This window comes from Lepidochelys kempii, chromosome 2, assembly GCF_965140285.1.
Source record: "Lepidochelys kempii isolate rLepKem1 chromosome 2, rLepKem1.hap1, whole genome shotgun sequence".
NCBI lineage: Eukaryota > Metazoa > Chordata > Testudines > Cheloniidae > Lepidochelys > Lepidochelys kempii.
In genome coordinates this window covers 18,117,668-18,144,999 of record NC_136381.1, presented here as the reverse complement: position 1 = coordinate 18,144,999, position 27,332 = coordinate 18,117,668, and the positions used below count along the sequence as shown (strand labels likewise).

At 41.3% G+C, this 27,332-nt stretch overlaps 1 protein-coding gene and 1 long non-coding RNA gene across 5 annotated transcripts in view; one reads left to right on the top strand and one right to left on the bottom strand.

Moving 5' to 3' along the window:
- ASAP1 (ArfGAP with SH3 domain, ankyrin repeat and PH domain 1) overlaps nt 1-27,332 on the bottom strand; it is a 329,167-nt gene that overhangs the window by 256,639 nt on the left and 45,196 nt on the right. For both annotated transcript variants that reach the window (XM_073330123.2, XM_073330124.2), the window contains exon 3: nt 22,286-22,415. In XM_073330123.2, coding sequence (XP_073186224.1) covers nt 22,286-22,415 — 130 coding nt within the window. The remainder of the gene's footprint in view (nt 1-22,285; nt 22,416-27,332) is intronic.
- The window catches only part of LOC140906357 (uncharacterized), a 34,262-nt gene continuing 29,879 nt past the window's right edge, over nt 22,950-27,332 (top strand). For all 3 annotated transcript variants that reach the window (XR_012157078.1, XR_012157079.1, XR_012157077.1), the window contains exon 1: nt 22,950-23,037. This is a non-coding gene — a long non-coding RNA (uncharacterized LOC140906357). The remainder of the gene's footprint in view (nt 23,038-27,332) is intronic.

The window sequence follows — 27,332 nt, the reverse complement described above, 5'->3', positions numbered from 1 at the left end:
TTGCTCAGTGTTGCAACACTTCTGTCAAAACCCTAACTTCTTAGGAGCTCCATACAAGGGCGAATAACTGAACTGGCCTAGAAGATCAAAGACAAAAGTTTTCGCTGCTTGTTAATTTTCCTCTTGGAAATCTTCTATGCCACTCTAAACCATTTCGCTGAACAGATTTTTACAATTAAAACTCTGCTCTCCAAGATGTTCTGATGGTTACTATTAGTAAAGTTAGCTGTTATGTTTGCTAAGGGATAGTGTCGGTCTTCCTTGTTTCATGGATACTGATTCTAAGTATTCAGTGGAAAACTGACAACTAGACCCTTATATAGATGGGTGATGTTGCAAAAGCCTAAGAGTTCTGTGCATTTGCAAGAAGAGTGAAGAGATTGATACAGCAGCAGTTTATTAGGCACTTAATGGACACATACAAACATAAGGCATCTAGTCTTCATATTAAATCAGCCATGAAGTGAGAATGTTACTTAGCTGACTCCAAATACAAAAAGACATGTTTTGTTCTGTAGAGTGACACATTTTGCAACCAGCATTTTAGCACCAGATTATTAGCTTAAGAAGCAAACTAATTCTAAGCCATTATTTCTGCTTCTTTTCTTTATTTCTATAAATTTAATTTTATTTATCAGATGTAAAAATAAAGAGATGGAATAATTCCACTCTTCTCTAAGTCTGTTGGCTTAACAAGAGCCATTACTGTACATCATTCAGACAGTATTTTCACTATGATCAAAACTTACTTTGTAGTTTTCCCATATTGGTCAATATTACACTTACCTTGCTTGGGGTGCCCTATACCCACTCTAGGAATCATTTTTTAGTACAGAAAGAGTCAAAAAGTTACAGATTTATAATTTGTTGTTAAATAAAGTATTCACAAGACAGTTCCGTACCACTGTCCATACACATTACACACAAACTATGTTAAAAGAACATTAAGGTTGCAAAATCAAGCACTCTACAGTCAGGAAAAGCCAGAATTAAGATGAACTCTGCAACCTTAATTTGATCCCCCTCTGCATATTCATTATGATACAGACTTTGATTACATGATCACATACCATTTTTTCCTCCAGAACCTGCCTCATTCAGTGCACAGGATGGAATGTGCTCAAGTAATGAACAGCTATTCAATATTTTGTTTTCTCCTCATTAAATAATTTGTGATCTAACACCTGTTTTACTGGATCAGAGCAGAACTGAATATTGTCCACAGACTCAAAGAAACATTGCACTGGTTTACATCTGGTAGGTTCTCTTCACAGCTACTATTCCTACAATTGTTGGTTTTCATTATAAATGAAAAATTGAATTCCACAGAATTTGATGGCTTAAGCTACCCTACTTGCAAGTGAGAGCATCCATACTCACCAGTAACAAATGGATTTTAAGCCCTGCACTGCTACATATTTTAATTTGAAAAGATTATAGCTCAGAACCAATTTTTCCCCTTTTCTCTGTTCTCAACATATATGTTTTTAAATGATTTTAATAAAAGCACGAAAAGTGTGTTTTAATTATACTATGACACTTAGTAGCCTTACTTTATGCCCTGAGCCACTTCAATTAGACAAGTTGTATATATGTGTTCCACCTTTAAAAGAAAAACATCAGAAGGAACTACGTTCTTCTGAAACTGGGCACTATTACAAACATTAAATACATGATGATAAACACATTTTCTCTAGCTGGAATTCAAAATTTAAGTAATACTAATTATTATAATTTGAATAAATTACATACTCATTATAAACCCACCTTTCCCAAATCTAGCAATCCCCAAAAGGTACGCTCAAACATACAAGTCTTTTTCAAAGCAAGATTAAAAATGTTCAACACCAAGTTATTTGCAGCGTTGCTGTAGTTGTGTTGGTCCCAGGATACAGAGAGACTGGGAGTGGCTAGGTCATTACACATATTGAATCTATTTCCTTAAATTAAGTATCCTCACACCTTCTTGTCAACCACACTCTCTACTCCTGGGGAAATTCTGCACCACTGCGGTGCAGCAGAAAATGCTACCCTCTCCCACCCCACACACAGATTCTCTTTACTTTCCACATAAAATGGTTTCTGTGGGGAAGCAAAGAGAAGCTGCACCAGTGCTCACTCACCCCTCCCTGGCAGCTCAGATACGTCTGCTTGGGCAGCGGGTGGAGAGGTAAATCACTGGGGGAAGGTGGGTCTGGGGATGCCCCGGTCACTCAGGAACGTTAATCCCAACTGAGGGGGGGGGGGAGGAGGATGGATACAGAGTTCCCCCCCCCTCCCTGCACAGAGCAGCTGGGTCAAAAATATGAACCAAAAGAAAACAAACAAACAGCAAAACCACCAAAAATTGGAGTATGAACAAATAAATATGCAGCAAAAATAAGACAGATATCCCACATTCCTTATGCATCCACTAATATATCTGTAGTATGGTACTATTTCCCTCTGGGCAACAGAGGTGTCCTCCAGTTTATATTTCCTGGACAGTCTACTGACTACTGGAATCTTACAGTGAGGGATATCAGGAGGTGTATCTGTGCAACTGGGATTATAGATGTTATACTAGAGTATTACTGTCAATAACCTATTAGCAGAAATAAATTCTACAACAAGAAATCACAGAGGAATGCAAAATAGCTAATGGGAGAGAGAAGGTAAATTTGGTACTCCTTCCTATCTACCCTCTCAATACAAATCAAGGAAATATACAATAGAACTGAATAGAAATAAACTTGAGAACTATTTTTTAATTCTCCCTCTTCATAACCACATTGAATTATCCTGTGAAATATATTGCCACAAAGTATCATGGAGGCCAAGAACTTTAGTAAGATTCAAAAAGAGGATTAGTCATTTATGTGGTTAGTGAGAATGTTCATAATTACAGCAGCACAGTTTAAATGGCCCTGCTCTGCTGCAACCTGTAGCCCAATTCAGGAGAGAAAGAGGAATACAGGAAACTAAACCAAAGACTCTAAATGAGAGTCTAAATCAATCCCTGCAGGACCCCAGTCAATATGCCCTTCCAGCTTGACTGTGAACCACTGATTATTCTCTAGGAACAGTTTTCCAACCAGTTATGCACCCACCTTATAGTAGCTCCTCTACATTGTATTTCTTATGAGAAGGTCATACAAGACAGTATTAAAATCCTTACTGAAGTCAAGATATACCACATCTACCATTTCCCCCCATCCACAAGGCTTTGACCCCTGTCAAAGAAAGCTGTTAGGTTGGTTTGACATGATTTGTTCTTGCCAAATCCATTCTGACCATTACTTATCACCTTATTATCTTCTATGTCTCTGCAAATTGATTAATTATTTGCTCCCTTATCTTTCCGGGTACTGAAGTTAAGATGACTGGTCTATAATTCCCCAAGTTGTCCTTATTTCCCCTTTTTATAGCTTGGCACTAAATTATTCTTTTTCCAGTCCTCTGGAATTATTCCAGTTTTCCATGACTTTTCAAAGATAATCACTAATGGCTAAGATATCCTCAGTCAGATCCTTGGATAATTTTTAGGATGTACTTAATCAGGCCCAAATGACTTGAAAACATCTAACTCGTCTAAGTATTTTTAACTTGTTCTTTCCGTATTTTTGCCTCTGCAATTCATTAAGTTAGATGTCCAATAGCTACTAAACTTTTTGGTAAAAAAAAAAAAAAAAAGTAATTTAGCACTTCTGCCATTTCCACATTTTTTGTTATTGTTCTCCCCAACACACCACTATCGAGTAATGGGCTTACCCTGTCCTTGGTCTTCCTTGCTTCTAATGTATTTGTAGAACATTTTCTTGTTACCCTTTTTGTTTCTACCTAGTTTAATCTCATTTTGTGCCTTGGCCTTTCTAATTTTGTCCCTACATACATGTGTTGTTTGTTTATATTCATCCTTTGTAATTTGACCTAGTTTCCATCTTTTGTTGGATTCATTTTTGAGTTTCAGATCACTGAAGATCTCCTGGTGAAGCCAGGGTGGTCTCTTGTCAGACTTCCTATCTTTCCTACACAGTGGGATAGTTTGCTTTTGTTCCTTTAATAATGTCTCTTTGAAAAATTGCTACTGCTCTTGAACTGTTTTTCCTTTTAAACTTCCTTCCCAAGGGATCTTATCTACCAACTCCCTGAGTTTGCTAAAGCCTGCCCCAACTCCCTGAGTTTGCTAAAGCCTGTCTTCTTGAAATCCATTTTCTTATTGTGCTGTTTTCCCTCCTACCATTCCTAAGAATCATGAACTCTCTCATATCATGATCACTTTCACCCAAGCTGCCATCCATTTTCAAATTCTCAGCCAGTTCCTTCCTATTGGTCAAAATCAAACCTAGCACAGTCTCTCCTCTAGTGATTTTGTCCACCTTCTGAAACAAAAAATTGTCTCCAATACATTCCAAGAATTTGTTGTGTAATCTGTGTCCTACTGTGTTATTTTCCCAACAGACATCTGGGTAGCTGAAGTCCCCAATCACCACCAAGTCCTGTGCTTTGGATGATTTTGTTAGTTGTTTATAAAAAGCCTCATTCACCTCTTCTTCCTCGGCAGGTGGTCTGTAATAGACCCATACCATGACATCGCCCTTGTGTTCTACCGCTTTAATCCGTACCCAGAGACTTTCAACAAGTCTGTCTCCTACTTTCATCTCAACCTCAGTCCAAATTTATACATTTTTTATATATAAGGCAACACCTCCTCCCTTTTTTCCTAGCCTATGCTTCCTGAGCAAGCTGTACTCTTCTATACCAATATTCCAGTCATGCATATTATGCAACTACCATATCAACCAAACTTGAAATCTCAAAGAATGAAGTCAGATGTGTTTGATGGACCTATTTTCTATAAAACCATGTTGACTGGTATTAATTATACTCCTATGCTTCAGAAACTGAATCCCATATCAGCTTTTCCATTATTTTCCAGAGAATCATCTCACAGTTTGTATGGTAACTTCCAACATGTTTGCACGTGTGTGCGCGTCCGTGTATGCATCTTACTATATGTTCCAGTCTATGCATCCAATGAAGTGGGCTGTAGCCCACGAAAGCTTATGCTCTAATAAATTTGTTAGTCTCTAAGGTGCCACAAGTACTCCTGTTCTTTTCATCAGGCCACAGATTATCTCAGCCAGCTTTTTATTTTTTTTTAGGATTCTAGATTTGAAATTATCCACAGGAGGTTGTGAGGCCAAAAGTATAACTGGCTTCAAAAAAAAAAAAGAAGAAGAAGAATTAATTAAGTTCCTGGAGAATAGGTCCACCAATGGCAATTAGCCAAGGTGGTCAGGGATGCAACGCCATGCTCTGGGTGTCCCTTAGCCTCTGACTGCTGGAAATGGACGACCAGAGAAGGATCACTTAATAATTGTCCTGTTCTTTTCATTCCATCTGAAGCATCCGGCATTGGCCACTCTCAGAAGACAGGATACTGGGCTAGATGGACCATTGGTCTGACCCAGTATTGCCATTCTTGTGTTCTTACACATCTATATAAAAATAATAAACCCTACACACATTTCCTTTCCTCAGTTTCCTCACCACTCCAGAACATTCTTTGGTCCAGATTCAGAGGGGTAGCCGTGTTAGTCTGGATCTGTAAAAGCGGCAAAGAGTCCTGTGGCACCTTATAGACTAACAGACATATTGGAGCATGAGCTGTCATGGGTGAATACCCACTTCGCCAGATGCATGTAGTGGAAATTTCCAGAGGCAGGTATAAATATGCAAGCAAGAATCAGGCTCGGGATAACGAGGTTAGTTCAATCACGGAGGATGAGGCCCTCTTGTAGCAGTTGAGGTGTGAACACCAAGGAAGGAGAAACTGCTTTTGTAGTTGGCTAGCCATTCACAGTCTTTGTTTAATCCTGAGCTGATGGTGTCAAATTTGCAAATGAACTGAAGCTCAGCTGCTTCTCTTTGAAGTCTGGTCCTATACAGAGTTTTCCTGCTCAAGTGCATGGTTTGTGTTCTGAAACATGGAGCCTTCTCTCCCTCCCAGCTCTTCTTCTGACCTTGGTCGGCCTGCCACCTGTCCAAACGTCTTGTGTGTCCCTAAGTTTTCCCACTGCCACATCCTTTTCTTACCACGCAGTCCCCGTCAGGTGACTCCAGGATCAGCCTCCCCGGCAATCACAGACCTCTACTAGGTAACTTTGCTGCCAGATGACCCCTCCCCTGACAAACCAGTTTTCCTGGTTGGAAGCCAGTCTATCTTTTAGGGTATTTGTATTAGAAGAGAGGACCGTCCTGATTTAATGACCCTCTGTTGTCAGCTTTGTATCATTACACCTTGAAATTTCAGAGAGAAGCACAACTAGGAAGTTAACAAGTCCCTACATTCAAAGTGGACTTTGCAGTTTAAGAAAGATATATACAGCGTTCATAATTTCACTCAGAATTTGTAAATTGTAGAGAGAGAATCCTAAATTTTCACAACTGTATTCCAGTTGACTAAAATTAATGTTGTCTTATGTTTAAAGCATTGTCCTGTGTTGCTTCAAACATCTGCTGGTTGCATAGCTCTCAAATGGCTACATCTTCAACAAGAGTTCAAGTTCTTTTGGACTCATAATGAGAAAAAGTGATGCTGAAGTTAGGCCAAGTCTCATAGTGGAGGTGCAGGGCCTCCCCCTTGCAAAAAGTGGAAGCCTAGCACAAAAAGGGAATGTTCCTTTGAGAGACTGTTTGAAGGTGGGAGGCATGTTCACCCTGTGATAGAAACAAACTCTCCTTGTACACAATGCTTCTTTAATTTTAAGTCTTTCCCTGCCTCCACTACACCCCACAAATATTATGGGAATAGACATTAAGTTACCAGTCTAGAGTAATGTTTCTTCAAGTCTCTGTTTTTCCCCTCACTTCCAACTTTTTTCTCTGTTGATCCAAAAGTGAAGAGAAATCTCCTTCCTCCTTATGGTATAGGCTAAGTTTTCAAGGTAAAATGATTGTAGCACTCAGCTCAGATCAAAGCTATCAGTTTTGGAATTCAGTCCCTCTTCTGAGAAAGAATTCACTGGGCTACTGACATCACTTAATTCAGCATAGATACCATCTCAGAATAGCTCTGCTAAAGTATGGTGAGGATTAAATATAAATTGGTTTTATCATGGAGATTATTATTTGGATAGCATGATGTTTTTGTCAAACACAGTACTCACTAAAATTGTTATTTTTAAATCATATCTATGTTACTTTCCATTTGTTGTAAACTTCTTTAAATGTTTCATGAAAGACACAGGCACAGTGTCACCCTCTGAAATGTAACAGGTACACCAAGAGAAAGTTTAGACAAACTTTGCAAGCTTCACAGTACATATAGAATAAGCAGCAATCAAATCCTGGAAGTGTGTTCAAGTAATTAAGTACACCAAGCTGGTAGTTTTTCGTGGGAAGCAGGGGGAAGCTTACTATACATGTGAGCAGAAAAACAAAATAATTAATGTATTCATAACCATGAGTTTTCACTAAGCAACTTATTCTGCCTGTATATCTTCTAGGAAATTAAATTTGAAACAAATATAATGATATATTAAAACAATTATTCTACATAGCAAAATTAGTAAGAATAAAAATCAGTTAAACAAGCTTCACACACAAAATGAAAAGAAGTGAGTATTCCTTTTTTCTTGCTATCACATTTACCTCCATTTAATGTAATACAAAATTAATTTGCAATCACAATTTATCACCAGCCTAGCTGTTATTAGGTTGCCATTTCCTGTATGCATTATGGAAGAGGCAAGTTTTGAGGAAGGACTTAAATGCAAACACCATGGCGGTTTTATGGATTTTCACTGGGAGCTTCTACCTGATTCAGATTACAACCATCTCAATATTAACCTGTCCTGATGAGACATCAAGTAGGTGGCAGCTGTCAAATGTCTAGGCAGCATGACAGACAATGCTGCTCATACAGCAGAAGCTGCTGCAAGTTTTCAGCACCCTTTATGAGGGCATCATGACATCAAGCTTGCTACAAAGCTGTGGATTTATACAACAGTTTTATGCCAACTCTGTTGGATGGAAGTGAAACATGGGCACTATGGAAGGCTGAATAATACCGGATTGATGTTTTCAATTCTCATCCTCTCTGCCAGCTGCTCCATATCAAGAGGCAAACAAGAACAACAGATCAAGAACAAAAAGGAGGACATTTGAAACCGAACCCAGCTATTCCCTCTGTCAGCAATGGTTCAGTTTCAGCAGCTTTCTTGGTATGGACATATTATAAGAATACAAGACCAACAAATTCTGAAGTGTGTGTACCACGGAATGCCACCAAACACCAGTGATCACATAGGTATCAAAAGCTTCAGTGGCATGACAAGATTGCCAAACTGTTGTGATGGTCAAACTGAATATACAATCAGCCTTAAGCACCTTGCCAAACACTGATTCAAGCAGCATTCAATTTGCAAGGAGGCCATGTCCCTTTGAGATTTGCCATGATGATTCTCCCCACTCATTACTGTATTCTGTTTGTGTGGATGGCTGTCTAAAAAGTAGAGAATCAGAGTTGGAAGCAGTGAAGGAATTTCAAGGGGGAGTGTGACAGTCACAGCAATAAATTGGGAAGATCACCATAACAAAATTTTGAATCGACTCGAGGAGCTGAGGTTGCAGGCATAAAGGCCAGAGGAGATTACAGGGGTCAATGTGCGAGATGGTCAGGGCTTGGTCAGAAGTTTTGGCAGTGTGGCAGAGAGGAAAGGTCAGATCTTGGAGATGTTGTGTAGTAGGAAGAAGTGGAAAGGGGAACGAAATTGTATGAAGTGAGATTATAAAATAGGAGGGTTAATTAAATGGAAAGCTACAAGAAGGTTGTTTTAGATGAAATTAAACAGCATGAATAAAGCTCTCACACCAACAGTAGCAAGACTGCGGAGCAGAGCATGGGAGAACCAAATGCTCAGTGAAAGAGAATCAGGGAGGGAAGAGAGACAAATAAGGTCCATGAGGTAGGCTGGAGTATTTTTTTAAAAAGGAGGCAATTCTGAATTAGATCCTGAAAAGCTCAAATTATAACGATATAAAATAATTGGGAAACTTTACTAATAGCTTAAAAGCCCTGCAATGTTAACACAAGGTTAAAACGTTGATTTCTGCATCAAACTGTGTTTTTTCTACCCTTCCAAATTTTCAGGAAAGGATTCACCATTAAGACATTTCCCCACTCATAATTTTAAAGCAGAGAAGAGAATTTATCTTTCTTCTAATTCTCTGCAGTTAAAGGAACAAATGTCTCTGATACTAACAGATTAGACTAAGTGAGAATTATGAAAACTCAAATTATTGTCACTTTACTTTTGACATTTCTCTCAGTTTAGACAATAAGTCAGATTCACTTTCACGTTCCTCGAGCCTCAATGCTGGATTTGAAACCCTGAAGTGGAAAGTTTATTTGTGAACAATTTTCTTCATTATATTGCTCTTTAATTATAAAAATATTTCTACTGGTCTTACATTTCATGAGACCTTGTTTTTACACAATTTAAATATTTCGGCCAAATATAAGTTGAACACCCCTTTAAGAGAACACCTCTTCTGGTTGAAGGATCCATGTAGGGCATCTGTTCTAATTCTCCAGACTGCATGGTGAATATTCCATTGTGGCTTGAAAGCAGCAAGGCTTACCTGAACAGCACATTGAGCAGAGCACCAAGGAGCACTTCCAACTGTGCGATTACCTGATGAGCACACAGGCACACTCCTGTAAGTAGAGAGTTTCAAGGCAGCAGTACTCTCCTGAACAGCACACGAGCCACTAAACAGCACTGAGGGGCACTCTGGAAGGTGCCCCTAAAAAATGAACATATACAGTAAAAAATTAAGGCAAGTTACTTTGCCCTACCTGAAATTTTGACTTAGAACCACTCTCTTTACCCACACCAGACATTTGTTCTTAAGACGGAATCAGCTGGGCTTTGTTTGCTTGTTATAATCCAGTATTTCTGTTTCTATTGGATCAAGGGTAAAACTGATGACACAATATATGGATATGCACTGCAGCTTGTAAATATACAGAGCTACCATATATACTCATTCACAAGCCAAATTTTTTTAGTAAAAAAGGGAAGCATCAGAGAAGGGGGTGAGCTTACGAAAGGGTATAGAGAGGAAAAGAGGTTAGAATCATAGAATCATAGAATATCAGGGTTGGAAGGGATCCCAGAAGGTCATCTAGTCCCACCCCCTGCTCGAAGCAGGACCAATTCCCAGTTAAATCATCCCAGCCAGGGCTTTGTCAAGCCTGACCTTAAAAACCTCTAAGGAAGGAGATTCTACCACCTCCCTAGGTAACGCATTCCAGTGTTTCACCACCCTCTTAGTGAAAAAGTTTTTCCTAATATCCAATCTAAACCTCCCCCACTGCAACTTGAGACCATTACTCCTCGTTCTGTCATCTGCTACCATTGAGAACAGTCTAGAGCCATCCTCTTTGGAAACCCCTTTCAGGTAGTTGAAAGCAGCTATCAAATCCCCCCTCATTCTTCTCTTCTGCAGGATAAACAATCCCAGCTCCCTCAGCCTCTCCTCATAACTCATGTGTTCCAGACCCCTAATCATTTATGTTGCCCTTCGCTGGACTCTCTCCAATTTATCCACATCCTTCTTGAAGTGTGGGGCCCAAAACTGGACACAGTACTCCAGATGAGGCCTCACCAATGTCGAATAGAGGGGAACGATCACGTCCCTCGATCTGCTGCTATGCCCCTACTTATACATCCCAAAATGCCATTGGCCTTCTTGGCAACAAGGGCACACTGCTGACTCATATCCAGCTTCTCGTCCACTGTCACCCCTAGGGTCCTTTTCCGCAGAACTGCTGCCTAGCCATTCGGTCCCTAGTCTGTAGCTGTGCATTGGGTTCTTCCGTCCTAAGTGCAGGACCCTGCACTTATCCTTATTGAACCTCATCAGATTTCTTTTGGCCCAATCCTCCAATTTGTCTAGGTCCTTCTGTATCCTATCCCTCCCCTCCAGCGTACCTACCACTCCTCCCAGTTTAGTATCATCTGCAAATTTGCTGAGAGTGCAATCCACACCATCCTCCAGATCATTTATGAAGATATTGAACAAAACCGGCCCCAGGACCGACCCTTGGGGCACTCCACTTGATACCGGCTGCCAACTAGACATGGAGCCATTAATCACTACCCGTTGAGCCCGACAATCTAGCCAGCTTTCTACCCACCTTATAGTGCATTCATCCAGCCCATACTTCCTTAACTTGCTGACAAGAATACTGTGGGAGACCGTGTGAAAAGCTTTGCTAAAGTCAAGAAACAATACATCCACTGCTTTCCCTTTATCCACAGAACCAGTAATCTCATCATAAAAGGCGATTAGATTAGTCAGGCATGACCTTCCCTTGGTGAATCCATGATGGCTGTTCCTGATCACTTTCCTCTCATGCAAGTGCTTCAGGATTGATTCCTTGAGGACCTGCTCCATGATTTTTCCAGGGACTGAGGTGAGGCTGACTGGCCTGTAGTTCCCAGGATCCTCCTCCTTCCCTTTTTTAAAGATTGGCACTACATTAGCCTTTTTCCGGTCATCCGGGACTTCCCCGGTTCGCCACGAGTTTTCAAAGATAATGGCCAATGGCTCTGCAATCACAGCCGCCAATTCCTTCAGCACTCTCGGATGCAACTCGTCCGGCCCCATGGACTTGTGCACGTCCAGCTTTTCTAAATAGTCCCTAACCACCTCTATCTCCACAGAGGGCTGGCCATCTCTTCCCCATTTTGTGATGCCCAGCGCAGCAGTCTGGGAGCTGACCTTGATAGTGAAAACAGAGGCAAAAAAAGCATTGAGTACATTAGCTTTTTCCACATCCTCTGTCACTAGGTTGCCTCCCTCATTCAGTAAGGGGCCCACACTTTCCTTGGCTTTCTTCTTGTTGCCAACATACCTGAAGAAACCCTTCTTGTTACTCTTAACATCTCTTGCTAGCTGCAGTTCCAGGTGCGATTTGGCCCTCCTGATATGATTCCTACATGCCCGAGCAATATTTTTATACTCTTCCCCGGTCATATGTCCAACCTTCCACTTCTTGTAAGCTTCTTTTTTTTATGTTTAAGATCCGCTAGGATTTCACCATTAAGCCAAGCTGGTCGCCTGCCATATTTACGATTCTTTCGACTCATTGGGATGGTTTGTCCCTGTAACTTCAACAGGGATTCCTTGAAATACAGCCAGCTCTCCTGGACTCCTTTCCCCTTCAAGTTAGATCCCTCAGGGGATCCTGGCCATCCGTTGGACACAGCCCCCTCCCACCTACAACAGAGTGGGCAAGGAGAGGCAGTACAGTCAGCGGAGCCAGAAGGGAAGAGGCGGGACCAAAGTCTCTCCTCTTCTGGCCATGCTGGTCTCCCCCAGCCTCCGAAGCAGCTGCAGCTCCAGGGCTGGCAGGCTGCGGCTGCGCCACCCGGCCTGTCAGAGCAGCTCCAGCCGGGCCAGAGACATCCAGCCCTGGCCTGCCCCAGGTAAGGTGGGAAGGGATGGGATGGGGAGATTGTGGGGTCATGTAGCGGGTGGTCACAGGGGTTACTCCCCTGACCCCCAGCTTTTCCCCCCACAAAAAATTTCCCCACGAGTTGCTGCCCCAGCCCATCAGGGTAAGCTGCTGGTGGGCGGGGACATTTTGTTTACTTAGGTTTACCTCCATGCCTGCGAACGCTCGAGGTAAACAAACCGTGTCAGCTGGCCAGTGGTTTATCCTGATGGGCCGGGAGCCAAAGTTTGCCGATCCCTGAATTAAAGGGTCGGTTTATGAATGAGTCATAAAAATTTGCCATTTTTACTTATCTATCTGGGGGGAGGGTCAGCTTATAAACGAACCAGCTTATGATAGAGTATATACGGTAAATATCATCCACTGCATTTTTCTGTGGCATGTAATTATAAAGTATGTGACAGGATTTAGCAGCCTCTTCCCTTCCTCAATATTTCTGATATCCTGATTAGAAGTCACTCTTGAAAAACCTGTATGAGTGCTGTCCCTGTTTCTCACTTGCTTTAGAGAAATCATATACCTGGTTTTACTTATTTGGTGTGGAATTAGCTAAGCAATAAAAAAATAATTATCCTGAACTTCTTTTATGAAGCAAAGAGGCTTTTGATTTCCTGTATGGCTTTTTTTGGATGTTTTACTATCAAGAACATATGTACTAAAGCACTCCTTTGAAACTTAAGTATAGCTTAGTGTCTAAACTTAGCTCTTACGTAACTAACCACAAGCACTGCCACGATGCCGGACTGCTTGGTAACATGCTACAAATTGCAAAAAGGCTAGAAAAGCCTGCTTTAAATTTTGTACTATTGGGATCTTTTATAGTCAATATTTTAAGTAACTTATTTTTGGATTTCAAATTGGAACAAATTAGAACTTTATGATTTATGTTACAGTAGTGCAGGGGAAAGCGTGTGCTTTAGTAGAAATAAAAGTCAAAGAAAGATGGCTTTCCACTTTAACCAGCGACTCAAAAACAGACTTCCCAGTGGTTTCAGAACAGTAAATTCTAATCAGCAAAGTTTAGGCAGCATGACAGACAATGCTAGAGGAAGCTCATACAGCAGAAGCTGCTGCCAGTTTTCGGCACCCTTTATGAGGGCATCATGACATCAAGCTTGCTACAAAGCTGTGGATTTACAGAACAACAATTTTATGCCAACTCTGTTGGATGGAAGTGAAACAGAATACAAGCAGCTGACTTAAAAACTAGGCTTGATCTACTCTACCAACTTACATCAATCAAGAGTATGGAAAATCTACACCCCTAAGCGACACAGTTATACCAACCTAATCCCCTCTCCAGTCAGCTGCAGCACTGTAAGGGTAGACAAGCCCTTAGTCAAAGCCCTTGAAATCTAGTGCTTGGTCTTTCCTCCTCTCTCTCTCAACACCCCATCAGCAGGCAACCTTCTCTACTCACCTGGTTTCAACTACCGTCTTTTATGTCAATGCCTCACTATGCCTGACAGTCCCTCTCTGTCAAAACCCACATCCTAGCCTGTTTTTCTGATCTCATTTTCATTATCCTATCATTATGTTAAACTTAACGTGGCCCAGGCTCAATTCATCATCCTTCCTTCCCCACCCCACATCAAGCCCTCACCAGTTCCCCCTTTCTCAAGCAGTGTTAATACCAACAATCTTCCAGTCACTCACACCTATAACTTAGATGTCATCTTGGACTCTGCCATGTCTCTAGAACCACGCATTCATATGGTATCTAAATCTTGCCATTTCTGCCTAAATAACAATTCATAGGATTGGCCTTTTCTCTTTGTCCACAGTGCCAAAACTCTGATGGACCCTAACCTTGCTTCTTGACTGCAGATGCCTCGTCTCCTTCAAGTGTATTTGATCTTTGCGACTGGGTTTCATTTATTACCTATAGAGAAAAAATCTTCCCAGCCCATCGTTCTGACCATGACACTCTTTCTAAGTCTTTCTACTGGCTTCCCTTTCTCTACCACATCAGATACAAGCTTCTCATCCTTTACTTTAAGGCCCTCCACCAGTTAGTTCCACCCTTTCTGTCCATTCTAATAATTTATCTAACATCAGCTGCCTTGTTTGCTTTTTTGCTGCTTTGTCCAGTTGCCCCATATGCATCTTTACGCTTTCTTCTATTTGCATAGAATGCCTTCTCCGAAATGATCTGTAAAGGCACTGTCACAGCTTCAGGGTAACTGTACCTGAGTTCCCCTTCTGTGATCCCTCAAGGGCACCCACAGAAGGGTTTCCAGCTCTTGCTTCCACATTTTTGTGCAGAGACGCACATCTCACTCCCTTCTGACTGGGGATTTTAAGGCTGCACTAATATCTCCAGCAAGCCAGACAGCCTAAAACGGCCAATGCCTGCACTTTGCTTGTTCTCTGAGGGCTACAAAGAACATACCACCCATAGTTATAAGTTACCACACTGCTCCTTCTAAGCGAGCACTTTTATTCTTAAGGTAAAAGCATTACAGAAAAAACATATTAAAACAATAAAAGAAACTACACACATACTAAAAAGCTTACCAGAGATCACCTCCAACTTCAGCCTAGAGCTCTGGTAGGTTTTATTCCCTTTAAACTCACAGAAGGGTTTTTCCCATGGTTACAGGTTCATCTGTCTTAGATCCAGAACAAAGGCTGGGCAGATCAGCCATTTCTTTATACAGATCAGGCCTGGTAAGCAGCAGACAATGACCCTCTCCTCAGGGCTTGCTTCAAGAGGCTGGGTTTTTGCATAACTGGAGTTGGGGAATTTGCATTAAGCTCTCCCTATGGATTCCCCAGGAAATTCACTTCATGCCTACTGCCCCAAAAGTCCATACTTGACTGGAACATTTTCAATATAATCTTTTGAACTCCTTTACACTCCCCAGGCCTCACATCTGTCACATCTACCTCCTAGGGAAGTTACATACAATCCCAGCCCACCTTAATACATAAACTTAATACAATAAAGTCTTCAAGGATATTGCAAGAAGTTGCCATATCTGTCACAGCCACTATCTTATCTTCCTTCAAATACTTCCTCAATGACTTCTGCTATGATGTCTACAGAATACTACCAGCTAATAAAGGCTAAACAGGCGGCAAGCTGGGACTACTACTTCTGAACTGATGTTTGTCTGAAAAGCCACAACAAATAGTCAGTCACTCTTCAGAAAAGTATCTTTGTATTACTGCTACTTCGTCCTCCCCGTGTCCCAATCCCTCACCTCCACCCACTCATGCACACACATTTTTGTTATACCCACTTCAAACATCTTAAATTTCAGCCCTGAATATTCAAACACTTATGTATATGAGTAGTCCCACTGAACCCAATGGCTTTGCTCATGGGCAGAGTTATTCATAAATGCCTGCATGATCAGGGTCTCAGACTGTAAGTCTTCAAAGCACCAACTTCTTACAGTTTTTACAAGACGCTGTCATGTTGGGCTCTGACTTGGTTAGGACCTCCAGGCATTACTGTAAAATAAGCAATTACATATAAAAAGCTATGTTAAAAGAATATTAAGGTTATATTAAGGCAGGGGTTCTGTGGAAAACATGGGATCATGATAATTAAAGACTATCCTAATATTAATTGAAGTTATTAATATTAATTTAAGACTATCTTAACATATATACTAGGGGGCAGTCTTAATTCTGGAACTTCCTAATGCTGAGTGCTTGATTTTGCAACCTTACAAGCAACCGCGAACATGGGTCTTATGATGGAAAGTATTAGGTAAAATTAGCCAGCTTCCATATGAGGAAAGATTAAAAAGACTGGGACTTTTCACCTTGGAAAAGAGACAACTAAAGGGGGATATGATAGAGGTTTATAATAAAATGACTGGTGCGGAGAAAGTAAATAAGGAAGTGTTATTTACTCCCTCTCAGAACTAGGGGTCACGAAATGAAATTAATAGGCAGCAGGTTTAAAAACAAACAAAAGGAAGTATTTTTTCACACAATGCACAGTCAACCTGTGGAACTCCTTGCCAGAGGATGTTGTGAAGACCAAGACTGTAACAGGGTTCAAAAAAGAACTAGATAAGTTCATGGAGGATAGGTCCAGTGATGGTGTCCCCAGCCTCTGTTTGCCAGAACCTGGGAATGGGCAACAGGGGATGGATCACACTTGATGATTACCCGTTCTGTTCATTCCCTCTGGGGCACCTGGCATTGGCCACTGTTGGCAGACAGGATACTGAGCTAGATGGATCTTTGGTCTGACCCAGTATGGCCGTCTTATGTTCTTAACTATAGGCATGCTACAATGTCTAACATACAGAGTCACATTACCTACACCATAATGAATTTGAAGTAGTTTTAGCACTACATGAGCTTTGGAGTCATCCTGCCAGTTTGTGTCATTTTACAATCCTGTTTTTTTAATGTCTTTCTAAACTAAAGCAGAAAGTGACCAGCAGCACAGGATAAACAAGTTTTAAAAACAACAACATTTCACTTTCCTGTCTCATCTTAGATATAACATTTAACTGCAGCAGAGAAATTTTCAGAACTTTGCTTCTTTTAAGTTGTCACATACTGTGCTGTAATTGGGACCATGAAGTACTCTAGTTCTAGTCTATTTGATTAAATATCTATTTACTATTTTATTGATGGAGAGTGTATTAGTGCAGTGGTTCTCAAAGTCAGTCCGCTGCTTGTTCAGGGAAAGCCCCTGGCGGGCCGGACCGGTTTGTTTACCTGCCGCGTCCGCGGGTTCGGCCAATCGCGGCTCCCACTGGCCATGGTTTGCCTCTCCAGGCCAATGGGGGCTGCGGGAAGCGGCATGGGCCAAGGGACGTGCTGGCCGCCCTTCCTGCAGCCCCCATCGGCCTGGAGCGGCGAACTGCAGCCAATGGGAGCCGCGATCGGTGGAACCTGCGGACGCGGCAGGTAAACAAACCGGTCCGGCCCGCCAGGGGCTTTCCCTGATCAAGCGGCAGACTAGCTTTGAGAACCACTGTATTAGTGTATTAACATTTTTATATAGAGATATGAAATGTTCATAGTGCTTTTATGGTATATTACAACAAAATTCTACCAGAGACCAGAACAGACTGCAAAACACGTGAAACAGAAAATTATTTTGGCACTCATGTTTTGTAGTTACCCAACATCACCTTTCATCCCATCTAAGCAGTTCCTAAATTTACCTACAAATATGGCTTTATGAGATTACTACTACTGAAAAATCCTGCAGACCTGAGAAAGTGCTCACAGTTTTAAACTTCTCTTTACTACTATTCAGTGAAAAGTGATATTTAACTCAAATTGCAAGAGTGCTACAGAAATTTACAGTAAAGTAGTCATTGGAAGCAATTGTTAGTGGTGAAGGCTATGTCATAAGCTCAAATCCAGACCAGGTCAGTAGAGACAGAAAATCATAATCTGATGGCTGTTTATCAGCCCATATAGAGTGAGTTTGGAGTCGTGGTCTAGTTTTAATATACAAGTGACCATCTGACAAACCCCACCAAAAACACATATAGTGCACCAGCTGTCAGCCTTAAAAGAGAGACTAAACACCGTGTGATCATGATGACCGAAAGTTACCCTTTCACTGCAGACGTCTTCCTCCAGTTTAGGATTGAGGCACATTGGGAAGGTAGTGGAGAGAGCCTTGCATTGCTACTGCACATTTGAAACTTGTGCTCTGAATAGCTGTTTTCATTCCCCAAGATTCAAATAAGCTGGCACTTTTCACAAACACTGAATTCACACATATTACTTTTAATGATAGAAAATTAACTGTTTCAGTAATTTGGTTCATCAGGCTATTTGATTTAAAAGCATGCTTGCCAAGAACAAAACTGAGAGACTACACCTGAACAGATCAGATCTATACTCACAACCAGTGCCCACACACTATCCTATCCCATGCCTTCAATAATTTGTATATTGTCTTGTGGTATGACTACATACACACAATGTTCTAATGACCCATCAACTTTGTATATAATTTATATATAAACTACTGTGCAATACTCCCACAGAAAAAATAACGTTACAATGATAGCTCTGGCAAGGATATTTCTGTGACTTTAACATTATGTCAAGAAAAATCTTTGTAGGAAAATACCAAGAAATTCCAAGTTTTGTTGAACAAAAACAATCACCACAAAATTTAATTTTCTCTTAAATCCTTCATTCTCCTATCAATACAAACATGTAAATATCGGTAACACCCATTATTTTACCTTTAGTAGGAATTACCACATAATCCCAATTTATTGATGAAATAATTACTTTAGATAATCTCAGATACTTTAAATTAAACTACTAGTTTATATAATGAGTCCTGCAATTCTCTTTGCATGTGTTATCTGATAAAATACTTTTTACTAGTATTTAAGATTCAAGCAGTTTTGATTTTACAGAGCTCACATAGTCTGTTTTAGTTTCCTGACGAGATGAGAAGAACTCACAAGATCAGGTTTTTGTGTGGAAACACTTGTGAAATTTAAAATCTGCTTTCCATTAATATTCTGTAACATTCTCTTAAAACAGACTGTACCTTAAAACAGACATTCCTGCCAGTAAGTTCATTTACTAGAATATTGCAAAATGCAAACAGTCTCAAAGTGAATTTAAGATTTTGAACTAATACGTGCTCAACTTTACTGACTACAAGGGTTCCATGCTCTGTACAAGTGTGTAATTGCTGTTTTCTCACTGACAGAATCTCACATTACATTTAGTTTTACTTAAATATGATTTACAGAGAAAACTGAAATACACAAGAGTACTTCACAGAGTCCTTCTTAGTCTTCTGATGTTCTCTTGTGATGTTCACCGTCTGCTAAAAACGTACCAAATTATGGCATATATATATACTGGTGTCATTTGATAACAATTTCTTCTCTAATTTTTCACATGATCCCAGGCTTAATATTGCCATCCTATCAAATCATAGATTCAGAGATTCATAGATATTAAGGTCAGAAGGGACCATTATGATCATCTAGTCTGACCTCCTGCACAACGCAGGCCACAGAATCTCACCCACCCACTCCTGCGAAAAACCTCTCACCTATGTCTGCGCTTTTGAAGTCCTCAAATTGTGGTTTAAAGACTTCAAGGAGCAGAGAATCCTCCAGCAAGTGACCCGTGCCCCATGCTACAGAGGAAGGCGAACAACCTCCAGGGCCTCTTCCAATCTGCCCTGGAGGAAAATTCCTTCGTGACCCCAAATATGGTGATCAGCTAAACCCTGAGCATATGGGCAAGATTCACCAAATCTCGAATCTCCACTAGCTTCTGGAATCCAGTTAACATGATATGAAAGGAGTCACAAATGAATACATATCAATGTACTGAGGCAGTTAAATAAGCTACACTCTGGCTTCTTGCATGGTGGGAAAAAGTACATGAGGAAACCCTAGTTAAGCTAGCCAATAAATTCCATTACCCTTTCTCCCACTTAAGTATACAGGCCATCAGTTATGACATGGAAATGAGGAATTCACATTTCAATGATGTCTTATTGGCACTGATTGTGAATATGGAAAAAATAAAATCAGAGCAGTTTTGTCACAGTCTTAATGAGACAGAATACTGTTGCAATTGTTGATTAGAAAGAAGGTAGGCATTACATTAATTTTGGGAGGGCACTACACAAAGCGGGTCATGTCGAAAGGTTTAATTCTCCTACTGTGGATCAACCAAGTTTTTAAACAAACTATCACTTTTAAAAAAAAAAGTGAGAATGCAGTTTCCCTACAAAGTCTTTATATGGGGCAATCCACCCATCTAAACTTTTCACTTTCTTTGCAAGCCACCCCCATGCCCGAACTTCTGTGACTTAAGAATCAAGTTAAACATCTTTTAAGTACCCAACAGAACGGTTTACTGGTTTGCCTTCTCCTCCCTCTGCCCCCTCAATAAAGACTTTCCTAAAAGTTACTGTAACTTCAAAAGTAACCCAATTTAACCTAAAGTGCTGATCTATTAAATAAAGCATGCAGAATATATATAGTTTCACAAAAAAATCCCCAAACTATCAATGCAAATATAAACAATGCTCATTACTGAAAAAGGCAATATACAAAGTAATGTATTTCACAAAAACAGATATTATATATTCCAAAGGTCCAAGATTTGTACTATCACTACATAATGGTGCAACCTATGGCACATTAAACTTATCTATTCTGACTGCTGAATAGGGTCTCCTACCTATTTTGTTTTTAACTGGAAAGTCACAACTGAGACTGTCAGTATATTACATAAATGTTATATTGTATTTGAAGTACATCTATACTTACCCTAAAAGTTGTCAGTGAAAGAGAATATCAATGTTGGATTTGAGCAGTTCTATGAAATTTTACTTTAACTCTTATCACTGCCTTTGGAGACGTAGCTTTCAAGAACCATAATCTCTACTACCAAACGTATATAATAATGACTGTCCCTATTTCAGACTGTTGAAAACAGAAGGGTGCAATATTGTCAAGTGCAGAACAAACTAGATTTCTGACAATTGTACAAGTGTACAAGTATAAGACATACCGTCTTACGAAATGATTAATCTTCAAGTGAGAAATAAGTTATATTAAAGGCTGATCACTGCCACAGATTTAAAAATAAAAGGGATGTTAACGCAATTGTATTCATCCAGTAATTCTATTACCACTCTATTACCTAAAAGTTATTGTAGAAAAGAATAGTTCCACTATAGTTTTGAACATAGGGAACGTTAACTAATTGTAATCTTACAGAATTACATTTTGTATCCACAAGACTACCAAAAGAATGTCATGATTAATACTATTCCTTTGCATGCCACACAAGACATTTTGTCTCCTAGTAGCACTCAGCAAAATTTTGTAATATAGAGAGAATCAACACAATCTATCTTCTAGTCTGTATGTAGCTCTTGAAACACGTGAGTTGTAATGTTAAGAAAATCATCATAGGGAACTGAGAGCTGTGAACTTTCAAACTAAGATAATAAACGTTTCACTTCGTTTATATGGCAATATGCTATCAACTTTGACCTAATATAGGGAAGAGAAGGTTTTACATTGTTTTTTTTTGTCAGTCTCGTCCCTAAAATATCTACTACACTTGTCCCATTCATTATAAAAACATACTGAAAATCATGATGTCACAAGTGACAGATGCAGATCACAAGATGCAACAACGCCATCTCTGCAACTACACAATACATCCAGTTCCCTGAGTACCCTTCCAAGTTGCTCAAATAGGGGAGTAGGTTTAAGTACCAATAACATATGTATAACTTCCGACTGCTAGGCTGAATGGGATGAAACCAAATTGACAGTTCTATTGCATCATTTTGCTTTCCCTTGACCCACAGTTTCTTTCCAATTTATCTCCTCACTCTACATTCATCTCTTCACCCTGCCTCACTTCTGAAGCAGATTTCCTCTGCAGTTTTCCCCCGGCCATCACATTCTTTGCTGGTCCCTGCCAAGCAGAATGGATCTACCACTATGCTGCCCAAGAGCATACAGCCTCCATTCCTCCAACCTCAGACAATTCTTCTACTGCCGCCGCCACCACAGAAAGGCAAAATCTGCGTGTTGTTGTTGAAGAAGTTCACGCAACCTTGACTGTTTGACACATACAGGCTTCAGCCCTCAGAGGTTTAAAAGGCGCGTTGCGTGCATGTGAAGGATGAAACCTGGCGGCAGGCTACCACCATTAAAAGCATGACTGAAAGGAGAGTATATTACATGCCACCGCCTCTAGCCCCTTGGCCTGGGGGAGCCACTCCCCCCTGTCCCGCTACAGTTTCTGCGGGGCGAGGCGGGGATTCTTTACCTCCTCCAGCAGCGTGACCGTGTTCCTGCAGTTCTGCAGCCGGGTCGTGAAGCTGGAGGTGGTCGGAGAGTTGTAATCCTCCGTGGTCTCCGCGATGAACTCGGGCACGGTGATCTGGTCCGGCATGATCCTGCCCGGAGAAGACGAGGAAACAGAAGCGGGGCGGGGAGGGGGGGAAGAAGAGAGGGGAAAGAGGGGGTTAAATACAACACAGCGAGACACGGAGCATCCACCAGCAGAGCCGGAGAGGCAGGAGCTCCTCTGCCCGGCTCCCTGCGGACGGGGGTCTCCCTCCGGCCGCCTCAGCGCCCGCCCGCGCCGGCAGGGGGTGCTGCGGCCAGCTCTCCCGCTCGGGCTCGGGGGCTGAGGAGGCGCCTCGCCCGGGGACCCCTCGCTCGCCGCTGTCCCGGGGAGGGGGCTGGGAAGTTGAGCACTAACTTGTGCGGGCTCCGGCTGCGCCCCCGGCCGGGGAGGGGGGCGGCGGAGAAGTGGCGGCGGCGGGGGGGGGGGGGCGGCGGCGTTGGCGGCTCCGGAGAGTTACTCGGGCTCCAGCCGCCTCTGACAGCCACTGCGTGAGTGACACTCGGCTCAGCAGCCCGCCCTCCCGCAGCCGTTACGTGGGCAAACAAGGAAGTGCTCTGCGCCTGCGCCGAACTCGGCCGACACGCGCGCGCGCGCGCGGCCACGGCGGGGTGCGCGCGCCACCCCGGAGCAGCCCCGCGCGAGGACCAAGAGGACGCGCTGCGGGCCAGGTTGGAGCCTCGCGCGCGCGCGCGCTCGTGCAGGCGGCCTCCCTGGGTTAGGACCTTGAGTGTAAGACCGGCAGACAGATTGAGGGCGTCGAAGGGGGAGCGGAGCCGCGCCGGGAGGGGCGCTACTCCTTCTATGGGCACTCGCTGTTGCTGTTAGCCCGGGCTGGCCTTGGGCACCCCCCGACACACACACACAAAGCAACGCCGGCATCCCCTCTACACGCGCTGCCCTCCGGGCACTGGGGCGGGCTCGGTGCCGGCTCTCCTGGCTGAGCCGTGGGAGCCAGCGGCTTTGTCCTGTGCGGCTGGAAATAGACGTGGGAGAGCATGTCTGCGCAGCGGGTGGGGGGGGGGAGCTATTGTTTTTCTTTTTGTTTGCAGCCAAAGCACAAACACAAGGAAGCGGGCAACCTTCCTTGTGCCTTGGGCACAAAAAAAAAAAAAAAAAAAAAAAAGCAGCTGTAGGACAGATTTGAGCAGGGTTTGCCCACAGATTTCTCATTTTCTCTGACACGACAGATGGTCTTCCTTCACCAGTCTGACCCATGCTAGCTCTACCCCATCCATATAGTCTAGTCCCCTCCTGACAGAATTGCACAGTTATTCTGTATTACTTAAACAGCCCCATAAGATGCTTTCGTAAGGAATATCATCTCATGTTAATAGTCTGACCAAACATAAGAACAAGTTTAAATTCCAGCAACATCTTGGCATCATCTGAAGAAGTGAGCTGTAGCTCACGAAAGCTTATGCTCTAATAAATTGGTTAGTCTCTAAGGTGCCACAAGTCCTCCTTTTCTTTTAGTTAATATGATTGTCACCCAGCAAGGCACAGATCAATGAATTGCTAGTCTAGTTCCTGGATGAATCCCAAGCTATCTAATCAGCTGAAGATAAATCTCAAGGGCAAGACTGTAGATATATTTTTTTTTTAAATGTCCATCACAGCCATCAAATTAAAATGCTTTTGCTGTTTTTAGCACTCATAAATCCTTGTGCTGCAAGTATTTTATAATGGGGGGAAGGGGCAAATTAAGATATTTCATATCTCAATAAGATTATGTTTCTGATTAAATAGTCCAGGCAAGCTGATTATATTGATTTTCTCCCCCACAGCCTCCACTTTTCATTGATAGTAAGACATATGGGGCACCTGTTTATATGATCACAAAATATAAACAATACATTTTTAAATAAAGTTAATTATATATGTGAATCCTTGAAAATTATGCTACTTTCAAAAAGAGCTATACCTGTATTTTTAATACTGAAAAGACTATTGTATTGCATAGATCACCATTATTCCCATCTGGATAAATTAAAACAGCAGAAGGAGTAGCCTGACATTTTCCAAAACCATACATTTCTGGGATACACTTAGCAACTTCATGTCTAAAGTTATATAACCCATAAAACTTTCAGAGGTGATATTTTTAAATACAGTAATATTTCTAAATAAGGGAAAATACATTTTCTGCATTGTTTTCCCATGTAACTTTAGGAATTAACCTAATGAAAAGAACAGGTGCTTTTTAAAATTTCTCTTAAATTTTTATTTCTGTATATGCCTTTTTTTAAAAAAAAAAGCTTAGGCTTACGAGGCCTGAATAATCACCAACCGCATCTGCTGTTTCAATCAGATTTGTATATTATGCTGCGTGGAGCCCCGCTCTTCCGATGACCTGCCACAATACAAGCGGAACATTGAGAATGAAGTAAACACATGTATTCTTAAAAACTTCCCTAAAATGAACATTGTGTAGTTAGTTGTATGAGCCCATTCAAAAGTTTCTTCACGTAATACTCCATATAAGTAACCACACGGCTGTAAATCACACGTAGGTTTTAAAGTGGATTCACATGTAATCCTAAAAGTGTTCCTACATTTTAAAAAAATTAAAAAAATCAATATAATACTGCAATTTTTGGATAAATATTAAAACCAGAAGTATCTGATTTGTGCCTACCCATAAATACATGTTCTCAGTATGGTTTGCATCCCTTCCCTGCCAGAAAAATATGAGCAGTGCTGAAACAGTCCTGACTGAACAAGTTTCTTTCTTTGATCATGGTGCCTTAGCAGCAGAAGTCCATGTGTATTTATTCACATGGCCTGGCTTTCCTCCACATAGATGTAAGGGCTGTAAGACTGAGCCCTACATCGAGGAGGAGCACTCACTCTCATGTACTTTTCACTAGTAAGCTGGCAGAGTCAGGCAGTTGAATAGCACAGACTTGTTGGGAGAGGACAAGCATTGGAAACTGAAGTGATGATATAAGCTTCTGAAAACCTGCAACCACTGAAGCCATAGAGTCAGAGTGCCTGGGCCAGATCATCCAGTCAGCTGAGTGTTGCATTCATGCAGCTGACAGGATGATTAGGCTCTGGTTATATGTTTCAGAGGCAGGGGTGGATTTTAAAGAGAGAGTGAGACAGAGAATTAAGAGCCATAAGAAAAGTGGGGTTCAAATTTTCCCTAGAAAAGGGACCTATCCAGAAAGATACAATGTTCTCTCTCAGCTCCCACTGAATTCACAGGTACTGCTCAGTACTTTGCAGGATGAGGCCAAGACCATTCAAAAACAAAACACACACACAAAACAATGGACTAACAATAATGGGATTGTAATAAAACAAAAAAATCATGGAGCTATTTTGTAACCATGTTCTCTTTGAAGGTGACCAGCTGTTGTCCCTTTTAGAGAGCCCTGGGACTTGCTCACAGATGGATTACAAGTAGCACATAGATCGTAGCTGTCTGCTGTTTCTAGCCTTTTTTTTGACATTTTCTTTGTAGCCTAAGGCTTTCAATTCTGAATATCAGCATTGAGAGGCTTGTCACAACTGCCCTCGTGGAAAGTCCCTGGTGGGTACAGAAGACAACAGCATTTATCAAAAAAAGATTGGAGCTCTTGTTTCAAAATGCTGTAATTCCACTGCTTGGGTGCTTTCTGAGTCCATGTTTAATTAATGAACTCTCTCAATAGGCTGTTCTTAATAAGACAGGAAAGAAAAAGTAAATCAACTACAGTATCTTTGATCTGGTCTTACAATCAAGATGCCTGTGTAAATGGTAGCTGTATATCACTGATGCTATTATGATAATTTGTATCACCATAGTTCTTGGAGGCCAGCGCCCCATTGTGCTAGACACAGAACAAAAAATACAACAAAGAGATGGTCCCTGTCCCAAAGATCCCCATTTAAAGACAGACAGTGTGAAGACACAATTACTGTGAGGCAGTTATGACCAGTGTAATAAACAGCAGTCACAGCATACCACTTGCCTCACTATTGTGAAGCATTTTGGAAACATCATGACATAGGTTGGTTTTTAGGAGAAACTAAAAGGAGGATAACGTAGAGTGTGTTACAGATATTTACAGCAAGTTCTTACCGTGTCTAATGTAGAGGCATCAGAAAAAGCACAACACTGTTTATCCAAAATTTTGACAAATGGGCAATCAAGGAGGGTACTGTTGGTGCAGTGGGAGTTTAAATCTCTGTAGCACGTAAGAGATGATGGGTAGGGCTGGAGTAGACCAGAAGGGCCTTAAAGTGAAAGACAGTTGGTTCATGATGAAGTGGAAAAAAACGGAGACAGGAGGAATGCAAGGAGGGAGATGATCAGATTGAATGAGCCAGGAAGGTGATCTTTACAGCAGTGTTTTGAATGGATATAAGTAGGGTATGAAGGCCAGAGAGGAGGAGGTTTCAATAGTCAAAGTGCAAGAAGAGGAGGATGTGGATAAAAGTGTTTTAGGTGTGTGGATGGAATGGAAAGGCTGGATCTCGGAGATGTTATACAGGAAGAAATTGCAACATTCAGACACAGGCTGCATATAATGGTTTTAGAGAGAAGGATGCCCAGATTATAAAACAAATTTCCAATTTGCATAATTGTATTCTTCAGTTTCAATCAAAAGTATTCAATATTATTCTTCTCTTCTTGTTCTAATCTATTGTATAGCGTTGCTCTATGCTTAAAACAGCTACACCATTTCATCCCAGAGGTGGTTGCATTTTCATAGTGGATTCTTTGGTATCTCTCAGGAAGAAAAACTTTATATACATAAAGTATTATGGTTATATATGTATAGGTTAAGTCTCATAATAACATGCAAAGAACTTCCACTACCTTTAAGAGGAAATACACATGTATATCTATGTGCATTAGAATATCCGGTAATATGTCTAAAATTGCAACTGTTATAATTTTGGTTGAACGTTGAGGCTGCAGACAAGAACAGTTAAATAAATACATAAAATTAAAGCAAGGATGAATTTGGCTTGT